Genomic DNA, 26,395 nt, shown 5'->3' with positions numbered 1-26,395 from the left:
CACCAAGATTCTTGTCATGGTGGCGGCCTTGCGCAAGGAGGGCATTCTGGTTCACCCCTATCTGGACGAATGGTTGATCCGAACAAAGTCTTTTCAGGAGAACTCCCAGGTTACAGCTTGCATGGTGGAATTCCTGCAGTTGCTGAGTTGGGTGGTCAACCTGAACAAGAGCTGGTTGGTCTCATCTCAGCACTTGGAGTACCTTGGGGTTCTTTTTGACGACACCTTGGGAAAGGTCTTCCTCCCAGAGGCCCGAGTGAACAAGTTGCAGTTGCAGCTTCATCTTCTGATGGCTTCCCGGTGTCCTCAAACACAAGATTTTCTCCAGGTCTTGGGGTCGATGGCAGCTTACCTGGACATGGTGAGCTAGACTCGGACTCACATGCGTTTGCTTCAGTAGGCTCTTCAGAGGTGGTTGCCCCAGAGGCACAATTTGGACTCCCCCAGTTTCTCTTCGAGGGTTAGTGCATCGCAGTCTCCTTTGGTAGCTACAGTCTTCCAATCTGGTGCAGGGAGTGAGTCTGGATCAGCCCCAGTGGACAGTGCTTCTCACGGACGCCAGTCTCCTCGGCTGGGAGCTGTGTCTCAGTCACTCTGCAAAAGGCAGCTGGTCCCCAGAGGAGACATCTTGGTCGATCAATGTTCTGGAGACCAGAGCCATCTGTCTGACGTTGCTTGCGTTCCAGACCTTGTTGACAGGCAAGTCTGTTTGGGTTCTCTCGGACAATGAAATGGCAGTGGTCTATGTCATTCTTCAGGGGAGAACCAGGAATTGTCTGGTGGTGCAGGAGGCAGCTCTGCTCATGGCCTGGACAGAGTCTCATCTTCTGGATATCTCGGCTTCCCATATAACTAGAGTGTAGAATATTCAGGCAGACTTCTCAGTTGTCGCGTGTGGATCCCAGAGAGTGGCGTCTCAGTCCCGTGGCCTTCGAGTTCATAGTGCAGACTTGGGGGTCAGCCACTCATGGAATTTATGGCCACGATTGTCAATGCCAAAGCGCCCCACTGCCTCAGCTGGCGCAGGGATGTTTAGGCCAAGGGGCTGGGGATGCTCTGGTACAGCCTTGGTCAACTGAGGGCCTCCTGTACGTTTTTCCTCCATGGCCGAAGATGAGCAGAGTTCTTTGCATTGCTTGTCACCCCAGCCTCGTTATCCTGGTGACTCCGGACTGGCCCCGGTGCCTGTAGTACATGGATCTAGTTTGTCTTCTAGTGGCAGATCCAATTCCTCTGCCCCTCTCGCCCAACCTTCTGACTCAGGGTCCCATTCCATTGTTCGATCTGGATCCCTTTTGTCTTATGATTTGGCTCTTGAAAGGGAATGCCTAGGTAAGACAGGTTATTTGGATAAAGTGATCTCCACTCTTTTGATGTCCCAGAGGCTTTCCACTTCTTGGGCTTACGTGCGCGTTTGGTGTATTTTTGAGGAGTGATGTTCTGAGCGTGGAGTGTTGTCCTTTCGCACCTCTTCGCCTAACATCTTGGAGTTCTTGCAGGATGGCCTGGACAGGGGCTTGGCCTGGTTTTCTCTCTGGGTTCAGCTTGTGGCCTTGTCTGCTTTTCGTGAGTTGCTGCAGGGTCGGCGCTTGACATCTCTACCGGATGTGGTTTGCTTTTTGAGGGCAGCCAAATTGCTTCATCCTCCGGTATGGCCTTCGGTTCTGTCTTAGGATCTAAATCTGGTCCTGTCCGTGCTTATGCGCCCTCATTTTGAGCCCTTAAGTTCCTGCTCGTTGAAGGACCTTACTGTTAAAGCAGTCTTTTAGTAGCTATTACTTCTACGAGATGCGTATGTAGGCTTTTTCTTGTAGACCTCCCTTCCTGGAATTTTCTAGGAAACGTGTTGTGTTGTGGCTTGTTCCTTCTTTTCTGCCAAAGGTGGTTTCGCCTTTTCATGTCAATAAGTTTGTAGTTCTTCCGGTTTTGGGAAGTTGGGAGGGCTCTTCAGAGCAGAGGCGGATTTTCTTCAGAAGAAGTCTGTTCCAGAATTTCTCAAGGCTCATTCCACTTGGGGTCAGGCATCTTCTTGGTCTGAGTCTTCTCTTGAGCCTCCAGTGGATATCTGTATAGCTGTGATTTTGTCGTCTTTGTATTCCTTTGTTCGCCATTACCATGTGAACGTTCAGGCACGTCGGGACACGGTGTTCGATGAGCCTGTTCTGGTGTTGGCCCTTCAGGGGTCCCACCCGTGATAGGTAGTGCTTTGGTACATCCCCTTAGTGAATCTGTACTGGTCTGGAGAGGTGCTAAAGAAGGAGAAATTAGGTTCTTATCTGCTAATTTTCTTTCTTTTAGACTCTCCAGACCGGTACAGCACCCCACCCTGTCTGTTTGTTTGTTCTTGCAGGTTTTTCGCGTGAATATTTTGCATTTTCTGTGTGTTCTAATATTTTTCTAGGGCCAGGGAGATCAAAGAACAGTGGCTATGGCTCAGCTGGCGAGCTATGGGGACATATTGCTGCAGGGGCCTGTTCTATGCATTTTCTAACAGCGTTCCTATATATTAGTTGTTACTCCTGTTCGGAGTGTTGTTACGGTTTATAATTAACTTTTCATAGTTCTGCTTGGCTATTTGCCAGACTATTAGATAATGGGTGAGAAAGCTATTAAGTACTACAACCAAAAGTTTGGTCTCAGTCTCCACCTCTTGGTCATAGTGAGGTATTACCCATCAGTGAAGGCTGTACCGGTCTGGAGAGACAAAAAGAAAGAAAATTAGCAGGTAAGAGCCTAATTTCTCCTTTTTGCGCTTGCCTTTCTGCTAGCTATTCAAAGCTGCAGATTGGGGCAAGGATATAAAAACATTTCAGTGTTTTAATATCCTTTAAGACACTGTGAGGTCTATCGTAAAGTAAAAATACTTATGTATCTACAAGATGCTGCCTTGATCATGCTGTCCTTTCAGAGTTGGATATTTTTACATTTGTAAGCTTCTCTGGGCAACTTTATGAAGCTAGTAGGGTGAGGTATAAATTTTGTAAAAAATAAAATGAACGAATGCATGAGCTACGAAAACTGCTGAGAGAGGTCTAGTATTACTTTATAGAATTACAGAAGTCTCTGGGTGACACGGGGGAAAATGTTGGCTGTTAAGCAATTTCAAAATTGCTCCAAAGCCATGATCTGTACAGGAGGCTAATGAGAAGGAATGAATAAGCAAAGCCATTTGCTCTGAAATGTACCATTTGCAAAGGAACATGTAAGGAACTCTGTGTGCATGGGGGAGAAGTTTCTTTTCTCTGATGAAACCAAAGTGGAACATTTTGGTCTCGGTGCTAAGCAGTATATGGCATACAAGAAACGCAACACCTAGCACCATCCAACAGTAAAACATTGTAGTGACACCATCAGTTTAATTTCCATCCTATAAGTTCACATAGAATTTTTCTTTTTTCAACCATCTTTATTTTCTCTTCTTTATTAATTTCCAGGTACTTTAGTTAGATTGTGAGCCTTTGGGACAGTAAGGGAATTTTTTAAGTACCTTCTTACTTCTCATTTATAATCTTAATGTATATTTTCTTCAAACGGCTTAGAACCTAACTGATGTAGCGGTATATAAGAAATAAATTACATTACATTACATTACATTATGTTGTGAGGATGCATTTGTGGCCAGCGGTAAAAGGAGGATTTATAAAGATGGATGGTGCAAAGATCATACAGGAAAGCCTGGATGTCTTTATAGACTTGTGATTAGGGAGAAAATTCAGCTTTAAACAAGGCAATAATCACATAAAAGCAAAGTAGTGACTCAGCTAAAAGAAAGTGATTGTCCTTTAAGCACAGATCTGAATTAAATAGAAAATCTATGGCAAAACATGAAGGCTGCATTTGACAGACTATCCTTAGCCAACTTGAAAAAGCTGGAGCCAAGAAGAATGTTTTGTAGAAAGGTGGTAACATTAACCATAAATAATAATTGATATAATAAACATAGCCTGCATCTTGAACGCTTGTCTGCAGTTTCTTTTGTTCTTGGTTTGGGCAAAATCTGCACTATCCCACTAGGCAAAGTTTAAACACTCATAGTAGTTAGCATTTCTGAAGGGACTTCCCCTAGGTATTGGATCAAGAATCGTGAGGACTCGTGAAATCCATTAAAAAAAATTTCTTAATTGTTGAATATTTCTTTAATTTTATTTGTGTTCACAGTGGTAAGCATATTGTGTAGGTCAATGAAAACAGTCTGGTTCTTCAGTGCATTGCATTTTGAATTCTGTTTTTAGACTCCAGAATGTGAAAAAGTATACAAGGGTGTGAATATATTTTCCAAGGCACTGTATATTTTATGCTGTTGAAATGTGGGAACTTTTACTGGTTTAACTTGTCTGTGAAAATGACAATAATAATGAAACGTTTTGTTTTAATGTACCAGCTGAACCTAGCTTCACAGTCAGTGTTGGAGGGGCTGAATGCTTGCTTTGACCATAGAGCAGAGGTTTCTATCCCTGAATTGGGCATGACTTTCCAAGTACAACATGAGAAGACAAAAATCTTTGGATGCCAGAATCCTTACCGACAAGGAGGTGGAAGGAAGGGACTTCCAAGATCTTTCTTAAACAGATTTACACAGGCAAGTGATGTTTGTTTCTTCCCCTTGACCGCTTCCTCTGAGGCTCATAATAGCAAATGCATTTTGAACTATTCTGTCTCCTCCTAAACTCACACCTTATCTGTCCTTGTCAGGTCCTGAAGATTTTCAGAGTTTAGTGCTGTCTTTTCCATCTGATAAACTAGAAGAAAATAGATGTAGATCAGAAGGCAACAGCCAATCTTAAAGAAGTCTTTAACTTTTGTAAATTTATTTTAAAGAGCAGACAGCAAGTGGGTGAAAGAATCATATTTTATGGGGAGAGGATTGCTTTTATATTGCTTTCAAATAGAACCAGAGATCAGCTTCTCTTTCAGTTAACTGGAGACAATATGAACCAGTTTATTCTTTAGTGTCCCTCCAGACCAGCACAGAAACAGATGGGTTTACGCTCCTTTGCCAATAGGTGGAGACTGAGACATTTACTTTTCGCTACAGTACAAGTAGGCTTTACAGTCCCTCTTACACTCAGTCTTTTCTCAGTCTCCAGCAGGTGGAGTGGTCTGTTTGCAGTCTGTGCTGAGATTTGTTAAGGCCTGTTGGATCTGGTTGGTGAATCTTTCTTGTCCCTTTTGCTGTCCAGACTGAGCTTGGGGGACCCTCTCGTGGGTCCTACCAACTTTAGGATTGTCACACTCGGACAGGTTGAGTCCCTCCCCACATTTCTCCCACCTCCCCAGGTGGTTTTCTGACTTTAGAGGAGCCTCAACTGTACGCCTTGCCACCAGTACCGGCACTGATTATAGTTTAGAGAGCCATGTGGGGTCTGCTCTAACTTGAGACAGTTGGTGAGCTGTGAGAAGTTTGAAGAAAAAAGAAAGACACAAGAAATAAAAGCAGTTTAACAGAACCTGATGCCAGTGTTATACGGCGTTGTTGTGCATGGGTTTTTGGCATTTTCTTTGAGAGCTTCTAAAAAAAGCCTAAAAAGTGCATTGATTGGACGAGGGAAGTGACGTCATCGCCGCGGATGGGAGCTTAAACTGAAAGCTCCGTTCGGGCCTGGCGATCTAACTGCTTAAAGTTGTGAAAACGGCGCATTTTTCCAATCCCCGAGCGGTGGTGAGGTGTGTGAAGGATCGGGGAACCTCATGGCAACGTGCAAAAAATTACCCGGTGACAAATCTGGCCAGCGCACGATGGAGCAGGCGCTGGGCCGGGTAGCATGTGGCGGTGCGGGCCTGGAGACCAGCAGCGGGGAAGCGGTGCGATTGAGTGGAGCTATCGCTGCGGTCGCTGACATGCTGGTTGAGCCCGTGCAGGTGGATGCCCCGCCGGAACCGCTTACTAAAGCGGACATGCAGCGGTGGATTGCTGAGGTGAAATCTGAAATTTCGGCTGTGGCTGTGCAGGTCCGGGAAGCGGTGCAAGAGCTGCGAACTGATTTGGTGGAGGTGGGCACCAGGGTGGGGGTTGTGGAGATGCGGCTGGATAGCTGTGAGGAGAATGTGACCGGGGTGCAAAGATCCTTGGAAACTGCCTCTGCTGATTATCAAATCCTCCTGGACAAAGTTGAGGACCTGGAGAACCGCACCCGGCGTAATAATTTGAGGGTGCGGGGCCTACCGGACTTACCAGAGTTTAAAGATGTGCGTGCTACTACTATTAAGCTGATCAGGTGGCTTTTACAAGATGATACCTTGGAGCCGGGACTTGAGCGGGCACATCGAGCTCTGGGACCTCGGACATCCGATCAACCTAAAGATATTGTACTCTGCCTCCTGAGCTTTACTCTTAAAGAACAGATCTTCCGCAGAGCCCGGGAGATGGGCACAGTTACGTGGGAAGGCCATCGGTTGGAGTTCTATCAAGACCTGGCTGCGGGCACGCTCCAGAAACGTCGGGCGTTCAGAGATGTGACCAAAGCATTGCAGTGTAGTAATTTGCGCTAACGCTGGACCTACCCTTTTGGGGTGGTGATTACCATCAATGGAGTTCATACAAAAGTCACTACAGTGCGGGAGGCTCGTGGTCTGTTGCAGCAAGCGGGTATTGAGATCCCGGAGGAGGCTGTTCCTGCTGGGGGAGCGGTGTTGAATGGAGTGGCGCCTCCCGCCCCCTCCCGATGGCAGCGAGTGGAGAGAGGATCCCGGAGTGGGAGGGGCGGCCGAGGAGGTGGACATCCTCTTCCAGTTACCGCTTCTACATCCAGTGCCCCCCCCTGAGGGCTGACTGACTGTGCTTGTATTGTTCCAGTTTTTTCAATACTTCCCTATCTGCAGGGGGGGGGGTGTATGGACCCCTCCTAGGAGCTGGGTACCTGGGTTTGAGTTTTGGAAAGGAAGTGTGTGGGGGTTGCACATGGACTGGTTCTGGGGGAGGGTGGGAAGGGGGAAGTTGGAGAGATGTATTGGTGTTCTGTGGGGGAATGTTTTACTGTGGGGGAGGGGGGAGTGAGAAGTGTGGTGCGGGGGGGTTGGGGGTGGGCGGATTGGATTCTGGGGATTGATGTGGGAACTGTATTTGACAGTTAGTGTTGTGTTGTGGGGTTTGTGTAAGGGGCCATGGGGATGGATCACTTCCTTGTATGCTGGTGGGAGATCTGTGGACTCTCACTTTGGGGGAGGGGGAGTGGGGGGTGGGTTGGGGGGGTAGTGGAAGTTGTGGGGACAAGTTGGCAGGGGTTGGGGTTGCATTGCCATTCTTCTTATTGGATTATGGAGGGATTCCGGTTGGTCTCATATAATATCAGGGGTCTAAATTCCCCCAACAAGAGACGAGCTTTCTATAGGGAGCTGCTTCGCTTACGGGCTGATGTATGTTTCGTCCAGGAGACACATCTACTCCAGTCACATGAATCACTAGTTAGGGATTCTAGGTTTCCTCAGGCCTTTTGGGCTTCCAGGGTGGTAGGCACTTCTAAGAGGGGTGGGGTGGGCATTCTTGTTCGTAAGGGGATTCGTTGTGAAGTGCAGAGGGTGGTGCGGGATCCTCAGGGTAGATATATAATGTTGGAGGCTTTGATAGAGGGGGTCTTATACTCCCTGGTTAATGTTTATGCTCCCAATGAGGGTCAGGGGGTCTTCTTTCGAGAGTTAGTGCCTAGAATTCTCAGGTTTAAGGGGGGTGCCCTGGTTTTAGGTGGGGATTTTAATCTTACCGTAACCCCTCATTTGGATAACTCAGGGAGGGCGGATCAGTATGGGAGGCAGGATCGTAAACTGTTGAGGGAGGCCTTAGCTACTCTGAATGTGGTGGATTGTTGGCGGTGGCTCCATCCATCGGTTAGAGATTATACTTATTTTTCGGGTATCCATTCCACTTATTCTAGAATTGATTATGTTTTTGTGGAGCGGGGACTGCTTCGGAGGGTGGAATCAGCGGGGATTGAGTCCCTAACATGGTCGGATCATACCCCAGTTTGGTTGTGGTTCCGGGGAGAGGGGGGTGGCTCGGGACGCAAATTCTGGCGTTTTAATTATAGTCTCCTGGATGATCCGGAGGTGGGAGCGCAGATTGAAGGGTGGATACAGGACTATTTGGATGTGAATGTAGATTGTGGCGCTTCGTTGGAAGCGGTTTGGGAGGGGTTAAAGGCTACCCTTAGAGGCAGAGTGATAGCCCTGGCCTCGGCCCGGCAACGCAAACGACGGGAAGAGGCAGCGGCTTTGCTGATTTTGATTGGTCGGTTGGAGGGCTTGCACAAGCGTAGCCCTTGGGATGTTGCATTACGGGAACGCTTGTTTCAAGCACGCCGGGATCTTCAGGCTTTAGACCTGGAGCGTTTGCATCACAATTTACAGCTTCTCAAACAGCGTTATTTTGAATTCTCTAATAAAGCTAGTCGACTGGTTGCCCATCGTCTGAAAGTGAGGCAGACGCGCAATCAGATTCTCTCGCTACGAGCAGCCTCTGGTGAGTTGTTGCGGAAAGAGGATGATATTCGGGCACGTTTTGTGGAGTATTACTCCCATCTCTATGCACCGGAAACTTCTGGGTCATTACCCGACCTAGACGCTTATTTGGCTTCAGCAGAGTTGCCCCGGATTGCGCCCGATGATGTGGCACGGTTGGACCGTCCTCTCACGTTGGTTGAGGCCCGTAGAGCGCTGCGTTCTATGCCCCTTGGTAAGTCGCCAGGGTTGGATGGTTTTACTGTTCGATATTATAAACGCTTTCAGGATCTTTTGCTGCCTCCTTTGTTGCGTTTTCTTAACTCCTTGCAAGAGAATAGTGTCCTCCCCTACTTTATGAGATTAGCGGGTGTGACGGTGTTGGCCAAGGAGGGGAAGGATCCCCTGCAGTGTGCTTCTTATAGGCCGATCTCGTTGTTGGGGGTTGACACTAAGCTTTTTACGCGGATCTTGGCCGACAGATTGATGAGTTGGATTCCTCGGCTGATCCATCCGGATCAGTCGGGTTTCGTAACGGGTAGACAGGTGGGCTACAATACTCGTCGGGTCTACAATTTGTTTGAAAGGGCAAGGGGGGGAGTGAGGGAAACGGTATTTCTGTCGGTCGACGCTGAGAAGGCGTTCGATAGAGTCTCCTGGCCTTTCTTGTTCAGGGTTTTGGAATCTGTAGGTTTGAGTCCGCGCATGCGGGATTGGATCCAGATCCTTTATACTTGCCCTATTGGATGTATAAAGGTAAATGGGGGCTACTCGGAGACTTTTTCGCTCGCAAGGGAAACGCGTCAGGGGTGTCCTCTTTCACCTCTTCTCTTCGCCTTGACGATAGAACCCCTGGCGCAGAGGGTGCGGCTGAATCTGGATATCAAGGGGGTTATGGTGCCGGGTGGGGATTATAAGTTAGCCTTGTTTGCGGATGATCTCATGTTTACGGTGGAGGACCCTGAGGATTCCCTGCATGCTATCATACGGGAGTTGGACGCTTATGGTAAGGTGTCGGGATTTCGCGTCAATGTTGGAAAATCTGAGCTCCTTAACATTAACTTGTCTGATGATCGAGTGGCTTACCTCCGAGACCGGTTCTCGTTCCGGTGGGTTCAGAATTCTCTTCGTTACCTCGGGGTTTATTTTGGACCTCCGGGAGTGGATCTCTATGATCTTAATTTCCCCCCGCTCTTTCGACGCATTCGTCAGGATTTGCTTAGTTGGAAAGATCAGTATTTTTCTTGGTTGGGTAGGGTGGCAGTTGTGAAAATGATGATTTTGCCTTGTCTTTTGTTTTTATTTCAAGTACTGCCGCTCTGGGTGGGTAGGAATACGTTGGAGGGAGTCCAACAGCATATCTCTCACTTTATTTGGGCTGGAAGGAGACCTCGGGTGAGTAGGACGGTCTTATGTATGGGTAGGGGTGACGGCGGGCTGGGGGTTCCCAATGTGGTAAAATACTATCAGGCTGCTCAGCTGCGCGCCCTTTTGGAGTGGCAGACGCAGACGCCGAAACTGTGGGTGGAGATAGAGCAAAGTTTAAGTGGTGGGGTGCCTTTGTTACATCGGCCTTGGTCACCTGGCAGGGCGCGGCCGAAGGGTGGCTTGTCCTCAGTGGGAACTTCTTTGAGGGTTTGGAATCAGACCCGGGGTAGTTTATTGCTTGTTAGGCGCCATTTCTGGTATACCCCGTTGCGATATAATCCAGATTTTCTACCGGGAAGGGGTGGTGGAGTATTTGCTGATTGGGAAACTAGGGGCTTAGTGTGTGTGGGTCAATTGTGGGATCCGGTTTTGGGCCGTATTCGACCCTTTACAGAGCTCCGGGGCAGGTTTGGCTTTGGGGACAGAGATTTGTTTCATTATATTAGGGCCTCGGGTCTTTTGAGGGATCTGAGGGGGGTAAGACTCCCTTTGAACTGTTGTTAGGACCGGTGCTCAGGAAGGGAGCTCTCTCTGCTATATATAGATGCATAAATTGTCGGGGGACCCCGCATTCCTACATGAGGGCATGGGAGGGGGATTGGGGCTCTGAAATATCCTGGGACACCTGGGGGGATATCTGGTCAGAGATTTCTTCGGCAGGTATAGCGGCCTTGTTGATCGAAAATGGATACAAGGTTCTCTTTCGTTGATATTATACCCCTCAGGTGGTGGCTCGTTGGCAGGGAGGTGGGGAGGTGGGTACCTATTTCCATATGTGGTGGCAGTGTGGGCGGGTGTCTGGGTTCTGGATTGAGACTTTTTCTCGGGTGTCTCGGATCCTGGATATCCCCATTCCGGTGGATTGGCGACATGCCTTGTTGTTCTGGCATCAATTGGATTTAGCTTGGGGTGATTCTATGTTTTGTAAGTTGGCCTTCACTGCTGCTAGATTAGCTATTGCTTCCCTTTGGAACCAGGTGCTCCCTCCCACGTGGGCCATGGTGGAGCATCGCTTGCTTGCTTGGCAGCTTCTTTACCACTTAACAGCCCTGCGCCATGGTAAACTCCATGGATATGCTCATATCTGGCGCAGATTCCGGGCTTCTGTGGGGATCAGTGACAGGGGTGGATTGGGGCACTGAGTTGACCATGGGGCTGGACTGGGATGGCGGAGACTAGGGGGAACCTTTATTTATATCCATATTCCATTTTTTGGGGTTGTTTTTTTTTTCTCTGGTTTTGGATGCTTCTCGACCTAATTGGGTGCTGTGGGAATTGTGTTTTGTCCCTGGGGGGTGGGTGGGGGGGGAATTTGACTGCGTTTTGGTGGGTGTTATAGCTTGTTATTGTTAGATTGGGGGGATTACATTTGTATTTGTTCTTGACTATACTTTGGGTGTTATTTGGAGTGCGGTTGCTTGCACTTTATTTACTTACTGCTGTATTCTATATGTTTATGTTATGTTTGAGGTGTATCTCAATAAAAGCTGTTATTTAAAATAAAAAAAAAAAAAAAAAAAAGTGCATTGATTGTAGGTCCCGATCGGTGGATGCAGCTGGCATGTGCAAAATGTCCCAGCCACTTTGAGGGAGACCCGTCCTTGGTTGTTGGTGGCTCGGGTTCTCCTTTGTGCACACACTATGTTTCAGGAGGTGCTGGAGAAGCCAGAGCTTCCCCTGCCATTCACGAAGGTGATTCCCTTGCCTCTGCAGCTGGGGCTTCTGTAGCGGCGGGGTCGAGTTTGGCTTCGGTGCTGCATTTGATTTCAGGTGCCAGTTTGATGGCGCTTCCCTCAGTTTTGGCATTAAACGCATCCATTTTGCCCACTGTCTCAGGCAACCTTGATCCTGTTTTGGAGAGTCAAGAACAGGTCTTAAATGCGTCTTCTGCTTATGCTATGTTTTCAAGATTGTCGCCAGGGTTGTTGAGCTCTGATTTTATGTTATCCATATGCACTGCTTATTTATAGGCGGCTGAAGGTCATGCTTCGGTTCCGGGGGTCATCTGGAGGTATTTCCACAGCCACTGTTTCAGTCTTCTGCTTAGGTTGCCTCTATCCGGCCCCCTCAGCCATTGTCCCAGCGGCCGCGGGTGTCTGATCCATTTCCTCCGGGTGGGGACTTGGATCTTGGGAAGAATTTTCCAGATCCGTTGGGGGGTCTGCTGTTTTGGATAGAGATTTTTTTTTCTGAGGTGTCGGTTGACGAGGATGTGTATGTTGTGTGCTTTGTTCCTCGGGAAGAGTTGCAAGAGCTCTTCAGATGTCTCAGTTTTACACTTTAAAGAGGCAGTTAAGGACCCCCTCCTGTGGTGGAACCTCTTTCTCTATGCATCAGGATATTCGGGATGTAGTGCATGCTTCATTGGATGTTCTGGATGAACGGTCCTTCCCACGGTTCCAGTCAGAGCCCAGTTGAGGGAGTTTTGCCGGGGATGGGCCGAGCTCACAATGGCTCGGTGGTTATGCTCTGGAGTTTTCCCGACCTTTGCCGGATCATTTTCCTTTCCTCTCCTTGCAGGTAACTTGGAAGCAGAGGGCTTTTCAGCCGACACTGCTCAGGTTGCTGGACCTCAAAGTGGTAGTCCTATTGCCTCCTCAGGAGATTCGCATCAGCAGGTACTCCATTTACTTCGTGGTGCCCAAAAAAGAGGGGTCTTTTCGGCCCATTTTGGCTCTCAAAGGTGTCAACAGAGCTCTCCAGGTTCCGTCTTTTCATATGGAAGCCCTGAAATCTGTAATTCTGGCTGTCCAGCCTGGGGAATTTCTGTCTTCTCTCGACCTGATGGAGGCCTATCTGCATGTTCCCATTCAGGCCTCTCATCAATTCCTTTGCTTTGCGGTTTTGGGAGAACATTTTCAGTTTTGTACACTTCCCTTTGGTCTAGCTACGGCTGAGTGTAAGAGGGACTGCATAGCCTACTTGTACTGTAGCCAAAAGTCAATGTCTCAGTCTCCACCTGCTGGTAGAGGAGCGTAAACCCATCTGTTTCAGTGCCGGTCTGGAGGGACTAAAAGAAAGAAAATTAGCAGGTAAGCACCTAATTTCTCTTTATTCATTTGGATTTATCTTGCACCTCTTCAGTAGTAGCACAGAGTGTGTTAAATTTAAGTATAATAAGTATTTCCCTGTCTTTGGAAGTCTGTCTACAATGAGTGCCAGTGGGATTTGAACCCTGATCTCCCTAGTTGTCAGATAAGGAAGGGAGTGGGGAGAGGGAGGGTAGAAAAGGCTTTAATGTGTTGTGCATAGTGACAGTGTCTATAACCCAGGCTTTATTCCATAGGTATATGTGGATCAGTTGTCTGTTTCAGACATGGAGTTTATTGCAAATACCATGTTTCCTGCCATTGGAAAGAGCACTATTTCTAAAATGGTTGCTTTCAACAATAAGGTACTGCAGGTGTTTTTATTTATAATATAAACATAAAATGTGCTGATATAACATGAGCCTTTTCCCCTATAAATTATATTATTTTGAACTAAATGTGTGGAGCCATCTGTTTCATCTGGTTTTAGAAAAGGGAAATGGGACTTGATATATTGCTTTTTCTGTGTGGTTTACACAAAACAGTTTACATATTTTATACAGGTACAGGGACAATGAAGAGTTAAGTGACTTGTCCAGAGAGTCAGAAGGAGCTGCAGTGGGAATTGCTCACAACCTCAGGATGTTGAGGCAGCTACTCTAACAACTAGGCAACAACTCCATAAATACAGCCCTGCAGAAATAGATAAGTCAAAAAGAATTGGGATAGATAAATGATCTTCCAGAAAGAGGAGCTGCAAGAAGCTCAAACACCAGCTTTATTGAATGGCTAATATAAAAACTTTCAATGTCCATCATATAGAGAGATGAGTCACCACAAGAACCATGTTTTGGCATTCAAAGGTCTGCATCAGGAGTCGTGATCTATATATGTAAAATGAAATAAAAGCATGTAAGCAGTATACAGCTTCAATACTTCCTGCCTTTCAGTCAGCCATCCCCACTCTTCCTGTGTGCATCTAGACTGTGGCACAGCCCTCCCCCCCACACACACACACACAATCCATAATGCCTCTTCCATATTCGGCATATTCTTCTACTCCTCTTCTTGCTCTCTACTGGGGTATTGAGCCCAACCTTGGTCCTCCCAATCAACCCTTACCCTACTCATGGTAGTCACACTGCAATGTAACCGATCTTATTTCTGTTCCCCTTCTCCCCCTTCCTCTCTGCCTTTCTCATGCATTCTATGGAATACCCGCTCAGTCTCCTACAAGCTTACCTTCATCCATAACCTCTTTATCTCTCAAACGTTCCACCTGTTGGCACTAATAGAGACCTGGGTGTAACCTAAAGACTCTGTTTCAGCTGCTGCCCTTTGTCATGGAGGCTACCTTCTCTCACATACACCTTGCCCAGTTGGTCTTAGAGGTGGTATTGGGCTGTTACTCTCCATCTTGTAGGTATCAACTGTGAAATTTGGCAGCTAAAATTTAATGCTAAGAAATGCAAGGTCATGCATTTGGGCTGCAAAAACCAGAGGGAATGGTACAGTTTAGGGGGTGATGAACTTATGTACACAACAGAAGAGCGGGACTTGGATGTGACTGTCTGTGATGATCTTAAGGTGACCAAACAGGTTGAAAAGGTAATGGTGAAAGTTAGAATGATGCTAGGGTACATAGGGAGAGGTATGGCCAGTAGGAAAAAGGAGGTATTGATGCCCCGTATAAGACTCTGGTGAGACCTCATTTAGAATATTATGTGCAATTCAGGAGACCGCACCTTCAAAAAGATAATAAAAAGGATGGCATCTGCCTAGAGGAAGGCTATTAAAATGGTGCATGGTCTTCGTCATAAGGCATATGGGGACAGACTTAAAGATCTCAGTATATGTATAATTTGGAGGAAAGGCGGGAGAGGGGAGATATGATACAGATGTTTAAATACCTACATGGCATAAATTCACATGAGGCGAGCCTTTCATTTGAAAGGAAGCTCTTTAATTAGAGTGCATAGGATGAAGTTAAAAAGCAATAGGCTCAGTTGTAATCTAAGGAAATAATTTTTTACAGAAAGGGTGGTAGATGCATGGAACAGTCTCCCAGAAGAGGTGATGGAGATGAAGACTGTCTGAATTCAAGAAAGTGTGGAATAGGCATGTGAGATCTCTTAGAGGAAAGACTAAAAAGGTTGGGGCTCTTCAGCTTGGAAAAGAGACTGCTGAGGAGAGATTTGATTGAAGTCTACATAATCCTGAGTGGAGTAGAATGGGTACAAGTGGATCTATTTTTCACTCTGTCAAAAATTACAAAAACTAGGGGACACTCGATGAAGTTACAGGGTAATACTTTTAAAACTAATAGGAGGATTTTTTTTTTCCATTCAGAGAATAGTTAAGTTCTGGAACGCATTGCCAGAGGTTGTGGTAAGAGCAGATAGCATAGCTGGTTTTAAGAAAGGTTTGGACAATTTCCTGGAGGAAAAGTCCATAGTTTGTTATTGAGACAGACATAGGGGAAGCCACTGCTTGCCCTGGATCGGTAGCATGGAATGTTGCTACTCCTTGGTTTTTGGCCAGGTACTAGGGACCTAGATTGGCCACCATGAGAAAAGGATACTGGGCTTGATGGACCATTGGTCTGAACCAGTAAGGCTATTCTTAAGTTCTTATGAAGAGATAATGCTATTTGGCCTTTATCTGCCATCATGTTTTTATGTTTCTCTCACCTCAATCATTCCACTTCATCTGTCTATGTGTTCCTCTGCCTCTCCGGGTAGCAGTCTTTTACTGACCGTCTGAGAAGTTCCTTTCTTCCTTCCTCCTGGCTGTCCTTTCTTTAACCTTCATCTCCTTCCCTCATTCTTGGTGACTTCAGCATCCAAGTTGATTACCCCTCTGGCGCCTACATGTCCAGGTTTCTTGCTGTAACATCTATACAACCTCCAGCTGCGTTTCACCATCCCTGCACTCCAAGAGGGTACTGCCTTGACCTTTTCTCCTCCAGTTGCTCTACTACCAATTTCTGCACCTCAACTCTTCCCCTCTCTGACCATCAAGCTGTTAACATTCACAAATCACCTGCACTCCCCCCCCCAAGACCTGGCCAGTCACTACTATTAACGTCAATATGTTTATGAACCTTCAGGCTATTGACTCTGGTGCACTCTCCATCTCTCCCTTTAACTACTGTGTCATTCAAGTTTGTCAGTGAAACAGTCCTCTCCTCTGATCTAGATACCCTTGCTCCTCATCTCACATCCTGTGAGGCGTACCAAACCATAGCCCTGATTGACTTCCAACATCCGCTACATGTGTTCCTATGCCTGATCTGCTGAACGTTTTTGGCTTAAATCCTGCACACATGCTGACTTCATACACTTCAGATTCCTGCTGACATCCTTTCAGGCTGCCCTCTCATTGCTAAACAAGAATTTAACACCATCTCTTTGGTACACTAAACTCTCTACTCAAAGTTCCTTCAACTCCAATGCTCCCTTCACTTCCCCCCAACACTATGACCAAGTTCTTCTATGACAAGGTTCAGAAAATTCACCTTGAGTTCTCAACTAGGTCACCTCCCCCAGTCCTTCCATCTGTCCCCTCCTCCAACCTTCCCTAAATCCCTGCCATCTTTTCCTCCTTTTCTGAAATCACTGAATCACTTTTCTGAAATCACCACTTCTCTCTTCCTCCAAACCCATTACCTGCTTCTCTGATCCTGTTCCCACTGAAGTAAATGCTGCTTAGTTTACCTCATTGGAATAACTACGAGACGGCATTGTATTTTCCAAAACAGACAATATTTTTATTATTGGTATAAAGACTTACAAAATTACAGCAGCAAACACATAGCAGAAATAAATATATTGTCAGTTCAGAATATGCAATGGAGAGTAGAACTTACACCCATATGCCGAACAGGGGGCTAGCACATCCACTGGCATAAGCAAGTAAATCTCTCTGGCTCTACCTGTGATGCATGTTTTTTTTTTTTATACAGAGAAATTCTTCCTTCGTTCCAAAAAGCACATCCCCAAACTCTGGTCATGTACTTCCCTATTGGTACAAAAATGTATACCTAACTATTCCTGCTCCCAGTCTACGGCTCTCTCACTTCTCCCCTCCCCAGGAGGGAGGCCCGAGCAGAAACAGAGAATTCTTCGTGAACTTTCTTCCTCAAGCTCTGAGATCCTTATCACCTTGCAGATGCTAATTTGTGGTTTTACAACGCTGTGGCGTCCTTGTAGATAGTCTTATGCAGAAAGTTGGCAAGATGACCTCCAGCACCCCAGCTGTGCCTGATTCCCATAACTTGCAGACAAACAGCCAGCCTGGTTACCAGGCTCATTCAGGCTTCTCCATCTCTACTCCCCCATCATCCTGCAGGGATTGTTGCTTGTTATAAATGTTTTATGGCTTTCCAGGGTGCCTTGCATATGTGAAGTCATACAGCACTGATAACAGCTCAGCAGAACCTTGGAGAAGTATCCTCCCAGCAGGGAATGGAGACAAGAACTTTGCAGCAAAGGCCAGCTGGGTTAGCATTTCAAAGGATACATGTGTTCACAAACAGCAAGATACAGGCTTTCCATCTGAAAGGAAAGCTGGTTTAGGCTGTGGGAAAATATAGGTTAAAAATGTCTGTAGAGGCCAGTATGTCCAATTTATCCATCTCACCACCAACCTGTTCAGTCTTCTCTCTCTCTCTCTCTCCTCCCTCCTATCTGTCACATCCTCAACCTATCATTCTCCACTGCAGCTGATCCCAATGTCTTAAAACATACCGTAGTTATACTTCTCCTCAAAAAACCCTCATGAGACTCCGTGTGCCACTCCAATTATCGCCCCATCTCCCTCCCATTCTTATCCAAGCTACTTGAACTTGCTGTTCACTTCTGCTACCCGGACTTTCATCTCAAGCTATTCTTGACACACCTCAATTATGCTTTTGACCACTACATTCCATGGAAACTGTTCTTGCTAAAGTCTCCAATGACCTGTTCTTGGCCAGATCCAAAGGCCTTCCCACTATCGATTGCACTTCTCCTCTGAGATCCAACAGATTGCTAAAGCCTGTCACTTCTTTCTCTTTAATATTACCAAAATCTAACCCCCTCAGAGTACACTGCCAAAACCTTTATCCACACTGTCATCACCTCTCACTTAGATTACAGCAACTTGCTTCTCTCAGGTCTTCTGCTCAACCATCTCTCTCCTCTTCAATCCATCCAAAATTCTGCTGGCCATTACCGCTCTCTTCAAATCACTTAATTGACTCCCCATTTATTTCCGAATGCAGTTCAAACTCCTTTTACTGATCTACAAGTGCATTCACTTGGCAGCCCCTCAATATCTCTCCTCACTTATCTCCTCTTATACTTTCTCCTGTGAACTCCATTCATCGGGTAAGGCCCTTCTATCTGTACCCTTCTTCCCCACTGCCAACTCCAGACACCATCCCTTCCATTTTGCTGTGCCATTGCCTGAATCATTGTATCAAGCTCCATCTCTAGCAGTATTCAAATCCAAGCTAAAATCTCACTTTTTCGAGGTTGTTTTTAAACTACCACTCACCATAAGATACCTTTGCCCATCTTACCATTCTCTCTGTGAGAAATTCCCCAAACCCTATATGTCCTGTTAGTCTAAATTAGGTTGTAAGCTCTTCTCAGCAGGTACCTTCTTTTACATGTTAAATGCACATGTACAACTCTGCATATGCCTTTCAGTGCTTTAGAAATGATAAATTAGTCGTAGTAATAGTGTAATATGAAACCAAATGGATGATAAAATAAAACAACATATTAAATAAAAGGATAAATCACATATATACCTGTGATTATATAAATATACATACATCAATATCCCCCTCCATTACTAACGCGTAGCATGGGTTTCAGTGGTGGTAACTGCTCCGATGCTCATAGAATTCCTATGAGCGTCGGAGCAGCTACTGCCACTGCTAGTGCTAAAACCCATTCGAAGTGTTAGTAAAGGAGGGAGTTTATTAGCTAATTAGTTTCTGGAAGACCATTCTTCTATCCCTACTCTTTGACCTGTCTGGTTTTACAGCAGCTTCACTTCTAGTATGCTAGTGCACTTCCATTCAGTGTTCTGACACCATGGAAAATCATCCTTTACTCTTGGCAAAAGGGCTGCTTGTAGAAATCTGCCTATGTCCTACAATTACAAATAAGAGAACTAGCTGGAACAACACTGTTCAGAGTGGTTTTCCTCTTCTGTTACAACTTTTTTGAGGTGACTGGTAGCGCTAAATTTTGAAAGCTTGCAAATGCAAGCTAGAGAATAAGGCCTTTGTTTATTTATAATGTGTACTTTACTTGGCTGTTTGTTTCTCGGCAACTTATTCCCTCACCACGGTTTTTAATTGCTTGTAATGACCTTAGAAGAAATGTACCCAAGATGGCTTATGGCAAAAATAAAATGAGCAAAGGCAATATAGCAGTAAATATATTCAAACAGTATGCTTGCCCCCTACAGTTTTTATTTGTTTAGGTTTGTTTTAAGATGCTGTTTCTTAATCTTTTGCAGGTTGACCACAAAGTAATGGTGGAAAGGAGCTGGGGTCAGAAAGGAGGACCCTGGGAGTTCAATCTGCGTGACCTTTTCCGTTGGTGTCAGCTGATACTTATTGATCAGTTGCCAGGCTGCTATGATCCTGGCCAGCATGTGTTCTTGGTCTATGGTGAAAGGATGAGAACTAAAGCAGATAGAGAGAAGGTTAGATATTCACCCCTTGTTTGAATTTTCCATATATAGAGACAGTGGCATACCTGGCAGGGTGGGAACTCAGGGCATAACACCCAGTTGCCTGACTGGAGCACCCTCTGCATGTGGCTGTCACCTCTTCTGGTCCCCTGTCCTGGAACAAAATTGAAGTCGGAGGGGTTAGGGACCAGTGGAGCTGATGGCTGTGCACAGTCAGACCATAGACCTATGACCGCTCTGGCATCCTCATACTCCCTTCGTTTGGGGTGGATTGCCCCTCCCCTTCCGGCCCTACCCTTAGTACACCACTGTGTAGAGAAATGACTAAATATTTACTAGATACGGAAAATGAGGAAATTGACAAGCAAGCATATTTTCTTAAAAGCTTATTGGATTATCTTTCTAACTATAAAAATGGTGTTACAGTGGAACTATTGGAGAATATTTTATCTATATTGGCTAAATTTCTATTGTTGTTTGGCCCACTCCTAGCAACAGGTGTATACTCGGATTCAAAATAGGTTTTATGATTGATGATTGCAAGACTTCTCTGTCTCTAGAAACAAGATTTCAATGAGAAATTCCACCCAAAGCTATTAGAACCTACTTCCCAGACCACGCCATGCATATGGTCGAATCCCCCCCCCCAATTCAATCCATTCAGAATCCTTATGTCCGTTTGAAAATTTCTTTTTTTTTTTTTCTTTTTTTTTTATTCTTTTTTTAAATTCTTACATCAAGTGAAATACATGTAATACATTCAATTATGAAAAAACACTTGAAATTATTATTAAATGTTCTTACAATGTGAATTAAATAAACCCTTTATCAGAATTTTATATCATATTAATATTACAATAGTTTTCCCTCCCTACCCCTTCTATATGTTCTATACATGTGTTATTATATCTGATCAGTAGAATAATTTGTCAATGGTCCCCATATTTTATTAAATTTTTTAATATAACCTTGCCAATACTTTTTCCATTTTATATATATGACAAATTGAATTCCACCAAAAAGTGTAATTCAATTTAGTGTAATCCTTCCAGTTCTGAGTAATTTGCTGTATGGCGACCCCTGTTAAAATTAATAAAAGTTTATTATTATTAGCTGAAATCAGACTTTGTGTTCTCATTGCTGTTCCAAATAATATTGTATCATATGATAGTCCAACATGATTTACTAATAAATTATTAATTTGGGGCCAAATTAATTTACAAAAGGAATTAATGCAGGGACAAAAGAATAGTAAATGTTCCAATGTCCCCACTTCTATCCTACAATGCCAGCATCTATTAGATCTACTAATATCTAATTTTTGTAATCTCGTAGGGGTCCATAAAACTATGTAATATAAAAAACCATTTCATCTCTGCATTCTTATATTGCCATTCAGTCCAAACCAATCTCTTTTTTTTTTTTAAACTTTATTCATTTTCAATTTTTACATCAAGTGAATATACATAATAAAAGACAATTTTCACATAACACTTGAATTACAATCAAATAATCTTGTAAGATAAAATAAATACTCCCCCTTTTTATCAATACTCCTATTTCCATATGATATACATTACCCTCCCTAACCCCAAATATAATCTATCCATGTGCTAAGATATCTGATCATTAGAATAATTAGTCAATGGTCCCCATATTTTTTTTAAATTATGAATATTCCCTTGTTGTAACGCTATCATCTTTTCCATCTTATATATGTGGCAAACTGAATTCCACCAAAATGTATAATTTAATTTAGTATAATCTTTCCAATTTTGAGTAATTTGTTGCATGGCGACCCCTGTCAATAATAATAACTTATTATTATTTGCAGAAATCGGACTCTGAGTTCTCATTGCTGTACCAAATAATATAGTGTCATATGAGAGTCCTATATGGTTTTCTAATAATTTATTAATTTGGGGCCAAATTAGTTTCCAAAAAGCATTTACACAGGGACAAAAAAAAATTAAATGATCTAGCGTCCCAACTTCTAATCTACAATGCCAGCATCTATTGGATCTAATGCTATCTATCTTTTGTAAACGTGTTGGGGTCCATAAAACTCTATGTAACAAAAACATCCACGTTTGACTTATAGATGCTGACCTTGTAGATCTTAATCTCCAGGATCAAAATCGTGGCCATTGAGATGCAGAAATTGTCTGTCCAATCTCAATACTCCAAATATCCCTGTCCAGTTTTCTTTTTTTTATTTAAAAATCCATATAAAAATTTATACCATTTTGCGGCTTGATGTCCCAAGAAATCCACCTGAAAGCAAAGGACCTGCAAGCTATATTGAGTATTAAGACCCTTCCATTCAGGGTACCCTACCTGAATAGCCTGCTTCAATTGCAACCATTTAAAATATTGTGTTTTGTTTAAGCCAAATTTATGTTGCAATTGTGAAAAGCTAAGCAGTGATCCATCTAAAATAACATCATTCAATGTCCATATGCCTGCAATTATCCACTGCTTCCAGACGATCTTAAATCCGCCAATTTTGATCCTGGAGTTTACCCAAATGGATTGATTTAATGATTTAGCAATTGGATCAGGTGATAAATTACTAATATATCTTAATGTTTTCCAAGTATCAAGTAAAATTCTATTATCTTTGTATTTCCTAGGCAATTTTATACTAATTACATGTTCTAAATGTAATGGGAACAGGAGCCGCCATTCTAAATATAACCAATCAGGTACATTTTCCATAAGATCTGGGAGGATCCAATACATACCCTGTCTTAGAATATAGGCTTGATGGTACCTATAAAAATTTGGAAAATTTACCCCACCCTCCCTAATTGTTCTTTGTAGTGATGCTAAAGTAATTCTGCGTGTTTTCCCAAACCAAACGAATTTTGTAACCAATCTCATAAGGCTTCTTTTCTTGCATAAGGTAGGCTAAACATCAGTAGCATACCTAGTATATTTGACACCTGAGGCCGATCATTTTTTAATGCGCCCCCCCTCCCATATGAAAAAAAATATTTTTATTAATAATCCACGAGTTACACAACAAGGGTGTAACTAGAAAAAGGCAATATCTTAAACACTGCAGTAAGCACTAGTACATCAATATCCCTATTGTAAAACTAAACAAGCCAGATTAGTACAGTTCAATCCTGGACAGTCAGTGCTAACAGAAGATCATGTCTTTTTTTTGTACACAGATACACCTTTACCCTTTACCTTTACTTTTATTTATATTGACTGGGGTAGCAGTACAACAAATTACATATAACTGGAAAAATTATGATAGGTTAAACTATAACTTCTGGTGGAATTCTGTATGCCATATATATAAAATGGAGCGTGCATTAGCAACACAGAGAGGTTATTTTGGTAAGTTTCAGAAGATCTGGGGATCATTAGCAGATTTCTGTAATGAATGAAATCATTTTCCCATGGGTGACCCTCACCATTGACGCCAGTCTGAGCAGCTGGGAGGCCCACTATTGTGGTTGCCCACTCCATCATAGAGCTAGTAGACCATAAATTGTCTGGAACCGAGAGCCATTCATTTGGTGCTGAATGAGTTGCAATCTTTCCTGACGGGGAAGGCAGTCTGGGTTATTTTGGACAATGCCAAAGCAGTAGCTTATGTAAACAGGAAGGCAAGTACGAGAAGCGCTCCACTTCTAGAGGCATAGATGATGTTCCAGTGGGCAGAAGCTCACTTGCAAGTCCTCTCGGCTGCCCAAATGGCAGGCATAGAGAACGTCCAGGCAGATTTTCTAAGCAGCAGACTCTGGATCTGGAAGAGGTGGTGTCTGTCCCAGAGGGTATTCACACTGTGTAGCGCTGAGGAAACCAGACATGGATCTCTTGGTCACAGCCAAGAATGTGAAGACAGATCAGTTCTACAGTTGAAGGACTGAACTGGGAAGCACATGGTTAGATGTGCTCATTAAACCCCGGCCCACTGACCACCTGCTCTACGTGTTTCTTCCGTGGGCAGTGGTGGGCCAGATCATCTGCAGAATAGCAAATCATCATGGGCAGGTAATCTGGTAGCTCTGGACTGGCCCCACAGTCCTTGGAATACGGATCTGGTGTGTCTGCAAAGAGGCAAGTGTCTCAAGCTGCTGGTTCATCCGAGGCTCCTAAGTCAATACCCAGTTTCTATGGAGAATCCAGAGTTCTTTGGTCTTATAGCATGGCTCTTGAGGACATGGTCCTAATTCGGAGACCATTGTTATGATTCTCTTTAGAGAACAAAAAAGCCTGCATGTTTATGGTTTATGCGAAGACCTGGGAAACATTCCAACTACGGTACACAAAGGAATGGCTGGAGCCTGAGAAGGCTCCTATTCTGATGATTCTAGCATTCCTACAGGCAGGTCTTGAAAAGGTCCTAGCGGTTTCATCTCTCAAGGTGCAGTTAGCCAGTCTTTTGTGTTTTAGAGCCTGGAGAGGCATGCAGTCATTGGCATCTCATCCAGACATCACTCAGTTTTTGAGAGGGGCACTCAGATTGCAGCCCCCACTGTGCAGGCCGTTCCCATCTTAGAACCTCAAAGTGTTTCTGAAGGGTCTATCTCAAGCTCTGTATGAGCCACTGCCAGTGGTGTCCTTCATGGATCTTATGGTTAAGACTGTGTTTTTGGTTGCCATTGTTTTGGCAAGGCAGATTTCAGAGCTACAGGTCCTTTCCTGTAGAGAACCCTTTTTCCAGTTTACTGAGTCTGGTGTTTCTCTGTGGACGATTCCTTCCTTTCTACCGAAGGAGATTTCTGCCTTCCATACCTTCTTACCCACATTTCATTCTACGGGTTTGGCAAAACAGAACAGAATTTTGCGGAAGCAGGATATGCGTAGAGGCCTGCAAATTATTCCCAGCTCTCCAACCATCTTTTTGTGCTGACCAGCCACTGGAGACAAGGCAAGCCAGCTTCCGAGGCTTCAATTGCCAGATGGATTCGCATGGCAGTCTCATCTTCCTACATTGCCTGTGGTAAACAACTCCATATTTCAATCACAGCATATTTGACTAGAAGTATGGCTGCTTCCTGGGTGGAGTCCTAGACTGTTTTGCCTGATGAAATTTGTTGAGCCACTTGGTCTACTTTCCACACCTTTACGAAGTTCTACAGAGTGGATGTGGTGGCTTGGGAGAATGTCGCTTTTGGGTCCCTGGTACTGTGTGCAGTCTCATCTGTCCTCCCTAAATGTCTGACGCTGCTTAGGTACATCAGCTACTGTACAGAATCCTATGTCTTTGCTACAGAAAGAAAGATTAGGTTCTGACTTTGCTAATCTTTTTCTGAACGCCCTGGCCTGTCTAGTCTTTTGATTCCCAAAATGTGAATCTGGGATAGGAAATAACCACATGGGTGATACGTGAAATAGATACAAAATATGAAAACAACCACTCTATATTTAAATTCGAGGAGTCAAAACTTAATCACGTTAGCAGTGCTCAGAACCACACAAAGTGGTAAAACGAAGAAGATCACAACGGGGTGAAACCCCCAAAAGCAGTGTCTTCAAGATTCAATCATTGCACTTCACATCTAATGATAGGAAGGGGGAGGTTTTATATATTAGTTTTCATATTGGAAAAATAATAGAGGGAATGATGGGAGGAGTAGGGTGGTAATTTTATGTATTATAAGATAAAGTAGAAAGATTGTCAAGTGATATGTTTAATTTTACTGTTTTGATGTTTGTACACTTGATGTAAGATTGAAAATGAATAAAGAGGGGGGCGTGGCTTGGCGTGTGTGATACATGGAAGTGTGATCGTGTTGCTCCATTCCCCAGACAGTGATATTTGAAATAAAATACCTCAAATTGAAGAAATTTCAAGGTTTTCTGGAGTCGGGTGAGAGATAAAGATGGCAAGCACAAGGCAGGGGAAGATTGATGCAGCCTTTGTAAACGCTGGCATGGCAAAGCACCTTAAACAGGATATGGTTGCCGCATCTAAAGCCCCGCTTCCGGATGAAGAGGAAAGTGGAAGGAAAGAAATTATGGCGGAACTAAAAAAAAATCTCGCAGCAAATTCAAAAAAACGCGGAAAGTATCCGTGAAGTAAAAGAAGAGGTTTTAAACATGGAAAGGCAATTGGAGGCAGTGAGTCAGAAAATGACAGTTATAGAATCCAGAGTGGAGCAGGTAGAAGTGGCTGGAGTACAAACAAAGGAAAACAGAAGAAACTGCAGAAGAAACTGGTGGACTATGAAAATCGTGGAAGGAGGAAGAATATAAAAATTATTGGCCTGGGAGAAAATTTGGAAGGGGAAAATCCAATACAATTTCTGGAAAATTTACTCCCAAAACTGCTTCAGTTAAATACAAAGTTCCCATTAGAAATCGAACGTGCCCACAGGATCCCTTTTAAAAGGTCAGCTGGAAATTCAAAGCCTAGACCTCTGATCTTTAAGCTGTTGAGGTTCAGCCAAGCAATGGAAATCTTGAGTCTGGCAAAAGCAGACAGAAATTTAAACTATAAAGGATCTAAGATCATATTTTTGCCAGACTTTGAAAAAGGCACTGTAGCTGTGAGACAGCAATTTCTTCAAATGAAAGATCAGCTGAAGGAAAAAGGTTACAAGTACGGGTTATACTACCCGGCAAGAATGAGAATTTCTTTGGGGAACAAATCACTTTATTTTGATGACCCGGAAAAGTTGAAAAACTTCCTTGCAAATCCAGAACCTATGTCTATGTGAAGTTTGTCAAGAAAGAAGAAATGAAACAGATTGACAGTATTAAAAGACTCATTTTAGATTCTGCTAATATAGTTTAATTAATTGAAATATCAGGGTTTATTGGTAAAAACGGATATAAAATATTTTAATAAG

The 26,395-nt window shown here is 44.2% G+C and overlaps 1 protein-coding gene across 2 annotated transcripts in view; it reads left to right on the top strand.

The window, feature by feature from the left end:
• The window catches only part of MDN1 (midasin AAA ATPase 1), a 943,760-nt gene that overhangs the window by 404,175 nt on the left and 513,190 nt on the right, over positions 1-26,395 (top strand). For both annotated transcript variants that reach the window (XM_033936734.1, XM_033936735.1), the window contains exons 38-40: positions 4,382-4,579; positions 13,145-13,252; positions 19,404-19,592. In XM_033936734.1, the coding sequence (XP_033792625.1) occupies positions 4,382-4,579; positions 13,145-13,252; positions 19,404-19,592 (495 nt within the window). The remainder of the gene's footprint in view (positions 1-4,381; positions 4,580-13,144; positions 13,253-19,403; positions 19,593-26,395) is intronic.

The sequence above is a fragment of the Geotrypetes seraphini genome, chromosome 3 (genome assembly GCF_902459505.1).
Source record: "Geotrypetes seraphini chromosome 3, aGeoSer1.1, whole genome shotgun sequence".
NCBI classification, from domain to species: domain Eukaryota; kingdom Metazoa; phylum Chordata; class Amphibia; order Gymnophiona; family Dermophiidae; genus Geotrypetes; species Geotrypetes seraphini.
The sequence above is the reverse complement of the archived record's forward strand: the minus strand, read 5'-3'. Positions and strand labels throughout refer to the sequence as shown.